The 11,837-nt window shown below is 34.0% G+C and overlaps 1 protein-coding gene across 1 annotated transcript; it reads left to right on the forward strand.

Annotated features, from left to right (window-relative positions):
* The first annotated feature begins 4,917 nt into the window (after positions 1-4,917).
* Positions 4,918-10,567, forward strand: LOC113734677 (uncharacterized). The gene is made up of 6 exons (XM_027261314.2): positions 4,918-5,454; positions 6,519-6,711; positions 6,853-6,925; positions 9,344-9,393; positions 9,730-9,843; positions 10,201-10,567. The coding sequence occupies exons 1-6, from the start codon at positions 5,103-5,105 to the stop codon at positions 10,325-10,327; spliced, it is 909 nt and encodes a 302-aa protein (XP_027117115.2). The 5' UTR covers positions 4,918-5,102; the 3' UTR covers positions 10,328-10,567.
* The last annotated feature ends 1,270 nt before the right edge of the window (positions 10,568-11,837 follow it).

The raw sequence follows: 11,837 nt of genomic DNA on the forward strand, positions 1-11,837 counted from the left end.
TAACCGCTACCCGAGAGTGCGTACTGAATAAACCCGTCCCGTACAATAACCCACCAACCACACAAAGGGATAAAACACACTAGGGTCCCGTACAATAACCCACCAACCACATGGAGGGATAAGACACACTAGGAAAGCAATGTATGATCGGCAGATGTTCCAAGAGAGGTTCGAATTTGGGTTGGTAGAAATACATGACACCAACTCTACCATCTTAACCAACTCAAGGGACAAGAATAGATTAGTGTTGTTACTTAAGTTAACCACTGATGTCAATAACTTTTAATTTAGACACATAAAATAAAATGGGAGAAATCGCATTTATAAACTTAATTAGTGGAACACTAATCGGTGTTTATGAGATTCTTAGTTGGACTCTCCCTTCCTCCTTATAATGCTTCAAGTCTCCCCTTCAAAAAAAAAAAAAAAAAAAAAGGGGAGTAGAATGCTAAGCATGCCTTTGAATTTAGACTCCCTAAAGTGCACCTTTGCAAGGTTTAAAAGTTCAAGTGGAGTCCATGACTCAATGCATTATATATCCACTCAATGGCTTTTATATCTCCTCCACTTAATATTTGAGCAAAAGGCAATACATAACTTTTTTTGCACACTCATCACAAATGACAAAACAAAAACGAACTGAAAGAAGATAAGTGATAGGTCGGCTCAAGATCATGTATCTGGATATTCTCCAATATGCAGAAAAAGGTCATGATTCTAAAAAGTGAGTTTCAAGATTTTAGTGAGTCAACTTCTAGAAGCTTAGTGTTGAGGCTTAGAATGTCAAAGTTGAGTTGACCTTGGAAAAGTAGTGCTTCAGAGAATTTTGTACACCATCATGGCACAAATTTGGATGATGGGTTTCATAGATAGGGGCTGCTACTGTGTTATCAAAAAGACAAAAAAAAAAAAATGAAGAAAATAGTATAGGACATGAAGAAACTAATCTCCAGATCAAAAACTAATGAATCCATCCATTCAATTCCCTTATGGCACAAGATAATTAAGCTCTAAATCAATATTAGTAAAAAAAAAATGTTACACTTCTATTATTTAATCGTCTGAGGAGGAGATTTTAATTGAGTTTTGATTGTGCAAAGGGACACAAATTAGGAAATCCTTTTTTTTTTTTTTTATAAATAAGTGTAGAACTATTATTACTAAGCTTACTGAAAATCGTCCAAGTCCAAAGAGAATCGATTGAAGTTCCTGATTTAGCAAATATGCTAATTCATGAGCTATTTTATTCGATTTCCTTGGAACCGAATTAACTTCAGTAACACTAGAAACCATCTTAGCAACAATAGAAAAATGCGCTTAAGTACCGCAACTTGTTTAATTTTAGATTGGCCTGTATCTAGAAGAAATTTATGAGTTTTGGCAGAAAAGTCTTTTTTTGAAGGTAAATGGAGGAGGTATAAGAATGCTACTGTGTTGTCTTGAGAAGGATAAACAACCTTATGATCCTCTACTGGTAAAATGAGCCCATAAATTGAATCGTTTCCGGGGTTAGAATAGCGTTAATACATGAGACATTGTTTTGGTTTTAGACTTAGAGGTGTATAATAGGGATAAAAATGAGAAAAAGAACATAAAGGAAACTGATTTCTCACACGTATCTTTTTGTAGACTGCTGCACGGAGGAGAGGGCAAGTGTTCTGCTGCGACAATTGAAGTTTACATGCAAATTGTAAAGATAAAAAAGGAGTAATACAGATGTTGCTTATTAAGAAAAAAAAAAAGAAATAACAAAAGCTTTTAATTGATCAAAATGTTGTGGTGTGCAATGCCTTAATTAAAAGGACTTAAATCACCTTAGTGTAGATGTTGTCGATTGAGAAGGGGGGGGGGGAACCAAAACCTTAATTGATAAAAAAAGAGTAGAGTAGATGTTGCTAATTAAGAAGAACAAAAAAAAAAAAATTCAACAAATGCTTTTAACTGATCAAAAGGTTGTGGTGTGCAATGCCTTAATTAAAAGGACTCAAACCACCTTACAATCAATCACACTTAAAGGACTTAAATCACCTTACGATCAATCACACTTAGGAAACGTAAAGCAAATATATAAGATACTTAAAGGTAGAATTAAAATTTAAAGACAACGAAATGATGAAAAAAAATTCATTGATTAGAAATAGGGATAATTTCAGAAACCCCCCCTGAGGTTTCATGAAATATCACCTAGCTCCTTTGAGGTTTTCAAAATCTCACTTAGCACCCCTCGAATTGACATTTTGGTAACATTGTCACCCTTCTAACCAAAAGTAATATTAAAAAATTCATGTTTGAGGAGAGAGATTATTTTAGTGCCTTTAATACCCTTAGCCTATAGAAACATGAACATTTTACAAACCAAGGAAAAAAAGTACTAAATTGGAACTATCTTAAAAGTGAGGAGATGAAAATTAATAAGATTTTATGTTACAGCCAATAGTCATTTCTATAGTAGAGAGAGACAGTAAAAGCAAATATTTTTTTAAACCATTTCTATAAATAAAACCCTCCATAGCATTGAAGGCAATTAGCATGTAAAAAGCATACATTTGAGCCAAAAAAACTCAGCAATAGATGAAATTCAACTTCAATATCATACAGAGAATATACTCAAAATAGACAGACTTTTTTATGGGTATGAAATATGAAAATTTTATTATAAAAAACTCAGAATTTGAAAAACTGCAGTTCGGAGTTTTAGTTACTTTATTTCTCTTGCGCTCTACATGAATAGGAACAAATAACTAAATAAATAAATAAAGTTGTGAAACACAAAAAAAGGGGAAAAAAAGAACCTGCAGCTATTTTTCTCCAAACGCGCTGAATATTACATTGATTAAATCCTATATTTCATTGACATTTAGAGAAAGAAAAATAAGTTTAGAAAATTTAAATATGAGGGTATTATTGACAATTCATCACCTTTGATATTAGCATATGGCCCTACTATCACTTCAAGGGTGCTAAGTGAGATTTTGAAAAGTTCAGGGGAGCTAGGTGATATTTCATGAAACCTCAGGGGAGGTTTCTGAAATTATCCCTTAGAAATACCTGTCTTGAAGCTGTATTCTTGAAAAGAATCAACCACAAATCTTTGTTTCACTCCTCAATCGACTATCTATTGAAACGGGAATTGAACCTATACTAAAAATATTTAAGCTTGAACAGAGAGCTTAAACTATTAAAAACCTGAAACTAATCATGAAGAAAAAGGAAATGGAACTCCTGTCCTAGCTGATGAGTTTTTTTTTGATAAAACAGAAGCCAATGTTATTAATAAATTTGGTGGAAATCGTTTAGCACGTTTTGCTTACTAAAATAACTGCATTAATGATAGAAAATACATTGTACATGTCACAAATATATCTAATCTAAAAACTCATTATATTGTGAATCACAAACCATCAAATCTGATCAATTGCACAAGCTGCACCATAAATATCTGTGTATGCCTATTCTCTCAAATCTATTATCCAACTGGTTCAAATTCAAAACTGATGTTAAGGTCTGACGAGAAAATTTAAGAAATTCCAAATCTAACATATTGATATGAAAAAACTCTTAGATCTAAGAAAAATAACAAAAAATTAAATAAAACTCCCTCTAAAAGAGCCTAGGATAGAAGAAAATTCTCACTAATAAACATTAGTAGAGAAAAAAACTCTCATTAAAATATCCCAAGAGAGACTTTATTAAATGTAAAATAAAAACAATATAGGAAGAGAAAGAGACCAAGATTTCCCTCCTCCCTCGGACGAATAAGGGTGGCGAGAAAATTGAGAGTAGAGACAAAGCAAAAAGAGAACGGGCGGGCAGAGAGGGATAAAGGTTATAACTTTTTGGCTGATGAGTTTGTGTTGCTTAATCGCATCCCTTGCTTTTAATTACCAATGACCCTACCGAAGATGACAAAATTAATTGTCTTTATTGGATTTTAATTTTAGTAGATTACTTTTATATGAATTTAGGATCCCTAATTTGTAGCCTCAGCCTCAATGATGACCAAATCACAGCCTTTTGATTTGAAAAACTAATTTTTGAAAATCTAGTTTTTGCAATTTGGTATTTATTTACATTTTTTTCTTGTATTTTAGCTTTCCATTTGACTTTAGCTAGTAGCTCATTAAAGTTGATTGAGAGAACAGTAGGATCAAAATTTTGTTTGGATCACAATTATAATTACCAAAAACCTTTTTATCTCACATATATCACATCATATTACATCACAAAATAATATTTCAAATAGTCTCTTACTTTTTGTTTGTGTCAGCAAATTGCACTATCACAGCAACCAAAAAAAAAAAAAAAGAGAGAGAGAGAAATAGATTGCTTTGATCAACCCATCCTTTCTTTTTCTTTTTTATTTGTTTCTTTTTTTTTTTGGTCGCCCACTTTCTTATTTCTTATCATATCTTCTCTTCTTGTCTAATTTGCCGCGACTTCAAAAAGGGAACAAGCTGTGGCTACTAGAATATTAGGATGCAAGTTGAAGAGAGGCAACTGTTCCGCTACACACCTTCTTTTGTGATAAAGCACAAAATTTCCTTTTTAAAAAATAATAATCAAAGCAAAAAAAAATTCCTTAAACAACATATAACTGTTCAAGAAACCACATACAATTTAGAATTTGTTTTTTGTTCAAATTTATAAAAAAAAAGCACAATAATTGTATCGAAACAATCACACATCACATATTTTTTAACGAGTCCATTTACAAAGAACGATTTGAAAAACACGGAAATATGACTAAACGTAATGATAGATATAAATATGAGAACTTCTAAATATACTATAGTGCTTAGAAAATGAATTTCAAATCACATATTTGCCTTTCTCTCAACAAATTGCAATCTTGCAACTTGCAGGGCATGGTTGTAACACAAAAACAACTGTAGGGACTAGATGAAGAAATATACTAAATCCTACGGGCGTTTAATGCAATTAATCCTAATTTAGACCCTGGTAGAGTCCGTTACTCTCCACTAAACAGAGCAAATAAACCTAAGCCAAATTTCGCCTTCACAACGACCACCACCAGCACTACCGCCGCCGCCGCTGCTGCTGCAGCAGCCGGAAGTAGAAATTCAACGGTGACTAATTTCAAAATGGGGAGTAGGAAGCAGAAAAATCAGAAGCAGCAGCTTTCAAAAACACCCACCAAAAAGCATAAAAATCAAAAGCCTTTGGGGCCCAGGAAATCCGATACTGGTAATAGTAACAGCAATAGCAAAAGCACCAAGTTCAAGAGAATCAGGAAGGGCGAGAAGAAGAAGAAGAATCAGAGCAAGGAGTATAAGGAGGAGAGGAAGGAGAACGAGAAGAAAGGAGTGAAAAGGGAAAACGACGCCGTACAAGTCCAGCAGCCCACGCCGTCGCAGCAGCTGAGTTATTTCCTCCACCAGTATCAATCAGCCAATGGGATTCAACTTTCCACTCTCGAACTCGAATCTTTCAAAGGTCTCGCCTGGCCCCGTCTTGCTTATTTAATCTAATTCTTTAATTTAATCTTTTCACTTTTGTTTTTGGAATTTACAAGGGAATCATGAACATGGTAATTGAAAAAGTGCATTTCAAAGTTTTGCTTTTCTCATTATTTCTTTTTTCTTGTGTCAAATTGGCAATTTTTTTGGCAGTTTTGTGAGTGTAATAATTTGACATGGTTATCTTTTGCACACCATCCAAGGGGCAATTCTTGTATTACAAAACTGATCCAGGGCTTTTGCAGATGTCAGTTTTAATTGCACCATGAAGTGTATGCACAAACACAACAGATGTAGATACTAACACATTAACGGACAAAAACACAACAAATTTTATCACTCGTTGAAAGTCGCATTTGTTGTCGGTTTCATTTTTTCTTTATTTGTTTGAATTTACCTTGGATTTGAGGAAGTTGGAATGATTGATACTATAGGAATGTTGAGGTGTAATTAATATTATTAAATTTCCGAACCTTGTGTTTTTTTTCATTTCAAATTTGCTCTGTCTTGGTCAGTCCTATATTTGCCTCGGTTGTCTTGGACAATAGTCATCGTGTGTTGCATGCAAGACATGCTATCTCAGATTAAAGGCATTTGTTCGGTTTTTACTTTAAAGGCTGCTTCTGCAATTGTCAATTTCAGTTGCACGATACACGCACAATAGATGTTGGCACTGACATAACAAACTTATACGCTAAGACAGTAACACTTAAAAACACAACAAATTTTGTCACTCATTATAAGTTATGTTCTACAATCAATCCAATTCATTCGAATTTAAATTGAACACATCTGGACCACCAACTGCACCTTGGAATTGCTCTGACAACTGTATAGAACTCAATCCCACAAAAGCCAGTACAAATGCCTTTGACATTAGCGTTCTCCCTAGTTTTCTCTCTTTTTTGTTTGGGGTTTTTGTTTGGTTCACTCTTTCCTCTTATGATATTGTTCTTTTAAATTTTTTGTTTTGCATCTTTATTATGATTCTTCTCTCGATTGAATGTATTCTCACAGTAGTTCTGTTGTTTGTTTTGGCAGCAGATACATGCATGGTTGAGTTAAGTCAGGTTGCAGCACAAAATAATTTGGGAGAACACATGAAAACAGCATTTGGATCCTCATTCAAAGAAGTTCTTTGTGAGAAACAGCTTGGAGAAGGGAATGTTGATCCTGGAAATCCTGCACTTCTTGTAATTTCTTTATCAGCCCTAAGATCATTAGAACTTCTCAGGTTAATGCCTAGAAACCTTAAAACATATTGCTGTAGAATTTCTGAGATTCCACATTCTGTAATAAAAGAATCAGTAGCTTCATTTTTCTAAGCAAGGCCTAGCAATTATCAGAATAATGTGGTTTTGTTCTGACTTCACAGGGAATTGCGGCCTCTGACTAAAGAATGCCATGCTGTGAAGTTGTTCTCAAAGCATATGAAGATAGAGGAGCAGGTACATTAGTTTGCCTCTCTTAGAGCAGTTTTACTAGGTCTTGATTTCCTTAGAAACTGTACAAAAGTTAAGGAATAAGTAGAGATCGAGTGATGCCCTTGTATTGGTACTATGATTGTGATTATCATCTTTAATTTCTGTATGCTTGGCTTCTAAGTATTATAAGTTGAAAAAGATTAAAGTTAGTGTTGATAGAGATAATTGACAGATAAAGACGTGTCTAGATTAGGGGATGGAGAAAATTATTCACATCTACTGTTCAAATTGGTTTCAGGTTTGGAGCCATCTTTTATTGTCTGTCGACTCTTGCAACAGATTAGAACCTTTCAAGTTTCAAATAATAGCTCAGGACTTTAGATGAGATCTGAGATGCAATTCTAGGCTTAGTCCTCACCAGCATCAGTAAAGCATGCACATTTATGAGCCTGCTGCTGGCCACAAGTAACTCCCTTGTCTGACAGTTTATCGGTCTTCAATGACAAACTAGTAAGCCTAATTTTCTGCTTAGCATGAACCTGGAATTATCAGTTGAAAAATCACTTGAAATAGCATAAAGGAATAAGTTGTTCAAAATCCAATACTTTTTAACTTCTGCATTTTGGCTGTTCACATAATTTAACTTCAACCAGGTTTTTGACAATACCTTAAAAAATTACAAGGAAAACTTGGTCCTCATTTTAACTTTGAGCGCGATGCAACCACTTAAGGATGAGGATCGGGCTAAACTTAGGTAAAGCTATGCATTTTATTTTGGTAATAGAAAGAAGCATCTGAGAAGAAAAAAAGCAAGTAGCAACATTTAAAACAAATTCCAAACATAAGATATAGAAATCATAGATTGATATTCTTCTTCTCAAATTAAGTAGGTCTTGATTTTCTGTCATGGCTTTACGAAGATGGTCCTTCATATGCCTGACAATCCCCTTGTATGGTCTTGATCATTAGCTGTTCTTCTACAGGAAGCGCATTAACATTTTGTTTTTGTTTTTTATTTTTTCCTCTCTGTCACTAATCATTAACTTTTTTTTACCTGTTTGCACGGTTTATTCCCCACTTATATACTTGGTTGTTCTTGTTACTCTTTCTCCCGGCGAGCATCTTGTTTCACATCCATTGTAGTAATGAGAGATGTAACTACATGGTAGTCAAAGCTTTTTTACTAATCCTGTTTTTTCAAAACGTTCTCATTTGGCATCCCATCTCTTTGAACCTAACTTATCTAAAAGCCTTTCAGGCATCCCCACATTTAACCAATTTAAATGCTGTGTTGATTTGCCTCTTTTGGTGAACTTTTAGCAGTTCGAGAGGAATTGATGCAAGTGTTTTTGTTTTCTAACTAATGCTTAGCTTTGATGAGCTTCTTATTCATTGAATGGCTGATTCATAAAACTTTACTTGCTTTGGTTACATGGGCTTTTTTTGATATTTTTTAATAGTAATCCAGATGATTAGTGCATTTATGTAACTTGTTTGGATGGAGGATTATTTGCCAAAATTTATTTGCTTACATCATCATTACAATTTCCAACACATCTTTTTATCTTCCCAATTACCTTTTTATCTCACATACATCACATCACAAAAAGTGCTACAGTAAAAAATATCTCAAATAATTTACAATCCAAACAGAGAAATGGAGACAAAAAACCGGCGAAGCAGGCAGTTCTGAAAATTACATCTGTCTGTTAAACTTGACAAGAACAAATGGCAATCTGTTCATATTTATTTTTTTTGGAAACTGAAGTTAATTTCCTAAGCGATATGCAGCTTTGCTGAATTGTGTTCCTTATGCCATTTGGTCTGGCTGCTAGTTTGTACATCACTACAGTGAGTCAATGGATGTGTTTTTTCTATAGACAAAATAATTGGTATGTTTTTCCTACTCATAAATAACTTTTCTTCTAAAACCAGCCTTTCTTTTTGTTTTTTGCCAATCATGCGTGTACTTGTGTCAACAAATATCTTTGCTATGTAGACAACATGGAATTTTCTTTTCCCAAACATAAATCAATTTTTCTGATAATAAGGCTGTCTTTTTTTTTTCGCCCAATCATGTACTTATTTCAATTTTTACTAGGTTAGGTATTAACTGTCAAGAAATTCATCTGTTGGTAAAAAACCATAGGAAAGTATAAGATTACAGTGAGAGAAGCTTGTTCTGCATTTTTCTTATTGTATGACCTGAAAGAGTGTAAAGCATATTTTCCTTTTGAAGTCATTCTCTTTTCTTCCTTACAGTGTTGACTTTAATCCTGTCTTAGGTTCTATGAAAATCTCAAAAAGTTAAGGAATTCCTGTAGTTACAAAACAATATTGGCTGTCTGCAGCATATGTAATGTTTCTGGTGTATGTGGCCAAGTCTTCTCCTTTCTTTTGGTCTTGAAGTTTGACATATTTTCTTTACATGTGTGGTGACAGGTTTCTTTTCTAAAGAATCGCGTCAATGTTGCTTGTGGAACACCAAATAGGTAGGTGAAGCTTCTTTCTTGCATAAGTTGGATGTGGGTCTTTCTCACGCTGCTTATTGGTTGTTTGTATTTGGCATATGGTTTTGGAACTAGATATTGCTTTTGTTTGACTTAATTTGGGTTGCCAATTTATTGTCTCCTCTGTCTGATGAGTCTTCCAGGAGTCAGAAATCTTATAGTTAGACGAGTTATCCATTTACTGGAAGGGTTTATTGTAGTTAGAGAGAGAGGGAGAGAAGAGAGAGAACTGTCTTAGGAAATGTCATTTTTCTACCCTTACTCTTTGGTTCACCAGCTGTCTATCTTGATTTGCTATCCATTTTGCATTTGTTGTAGGATAAAGAAGTTGATTGACATGGAAGCATTGGGCTTGTCAAGATTGGCAGTTATTGTTCTTGACATGCACACAGATGTCAAGGGCTATTCCTTATTCACACTTCCTCAAGTCAGGTTTGATCCGTTTAGCTGATATTCCCATTATGATTATGCTTGTGAACCAAGTGATATTGATATAGGGCCTGCAGAATTTCAATATCTGGAATGCCATGGTTGTCCTCATAGTTGTCTCTCTCTTTCTTTGATTTCCTTTTCCATGGCTTCACCCTTTACTTTGAATATTGTCTAAGCATTGCACACACCACCTATTTTGCAGTCAGACAGGGTCAAATGGGGAAATTTGTGTCATACTGCTTTTCATGCAACTCAAAATTTTCATCCCTTTTTCCTTGATTACGTAATGCGTGCACATTTTCTTTTCACTCGAAAGATGGTTAATTTTATACCTGCATGGCAAATATCATTTGACAGAGAAGAGTTCTGGGACCTGTACAAGAGCTATATTCATCCACGACTGCTTGAAGGTGATCTCCGAATCTGTCTGTATGGTCAAATACCAGCTATTCGAAGAGCTCCAACGGAAGCTAAAGATAACTGAAGTGGCTTATTCATGCCATATTCTGTGTTACTTGTACCATGCAGACACCTTTTTTTTTCTTTTTTTTTTTTTTATAATTTAGGGGGTTACCGAGGATAATATCAAAAACCTTATTGTGGTAGCGACGAAGTAATAGTTGCAGGAAGCAATAACACATAAATTTTGGATTGTATGTAACCTGAAGTTGCAAATTGTGCACAACCTATATGTATACTAATCTAAAGCCATGTAGTTCTGGTAGCTTTTAATCTGGATTAGAATGGAGCTTCAAAATTTTATGTAAAGCTTTCTAATGATAATAGAGATTGTGCGCACTGGGGAGCTATATTTGAAATCTCTAAAATCAGGTTAAGTATCAAAGATGTTAATGATAGAGATTGAATAAATGATTTGAAAAGCAAACCATCTCAATACCTGCTTTGGACTGCTTTACCATGCTGGTAAATTCCAAAGCCTCAAAAAACCTTCAGAAATTCCAGAACATGTGGTTTATGGTGTTAAGGGTTATAACTTGTAAGATTGAAGAAAATGCAATTTGCTGCATGGCCAAAATCAGTTAATCACTCGAAGGCTTCAGCTCAAATGATTATTTTTATTTTTTACTTGTGTCACCTTCCCTTTTTTATTGTTTTGGACAATTGACAATGTTGATTATTTAGGTTTAGAATGAAGGTAGGATGCATCATGGGTGGAATGATGATTCAAACTTGCAGATGTACTGTAACACAAGGGACACCCTGATTGATGTACATGCTTATTCAACAGATGTAAAACTTATTTGTATAGGTTTATACATTGTAGATTGTACGTGGAGATGGAATATGGTTTCCATTCTACAATCAATCTTAACTATTAAAATCTTGGTGAGGATCCTTACCGATTACTGGGAATATGGTTTCCATTCTACAATCAATCTTAACCATTTCATAGTCGGGCGTAGTTAGTAGTATAGTCTTGTATCCTAAATTACCACTATAAATGGATAGATAATTAATTTTCTGGAAGTGACAACCATTTTAATTGTCTACATGTTGAACATTTTTTAGTATTAATCAATAATTCTGGAGTGATTAAAAGTATGAGAGAAATCCCGCTTTGTTTTATTCATTCCCCAAATCAAATATACAAATAGGATTAATCCAATCCAAGTAAAGATTAGTAATCTTTTGGATAAATTACTTATAACCCACTGTAATTTTACATAATGTCAAATGATCCCCCTAAAGTTTTAAATTAGTCACATAACCCTCCTATGATTTTGTGCAAAGTGGAAAATGGACAGACTACACAATCAATTACAATGTTTATATCAAACACGCTTTAAAATCGCGTATGATAAAATCTCAATCTCCATGTAACCCTCTTTTGGTTTGTAAAAATATCCACTTTACCCCGTGATTTTGCATTTATCTACGTAATCCCCTTATATTTTTATATAAGGTAGTTAAGTCATCGATTAATTGAACATTTAAGTAAAGGTACTATTAATATTTCAATTAACAACGTTACA

Source organism: Coffea arabica, chromosome 3e, assembly GCF_036785885.1.
Source record: "Coffea arabica cultivar ET-39 chromosome 3e, Coffea Arabica ET-39 HiFi, whole genome shotgun sequence".
In the NCBI taxonomy this organism is placed as follows: domain Eukaryota; kingdom Viridiplantae; phylum Streptophyta; class Magnoliopsida; order Gentianales; family Rubiaceae; genus Coffea; species Coffea arabica.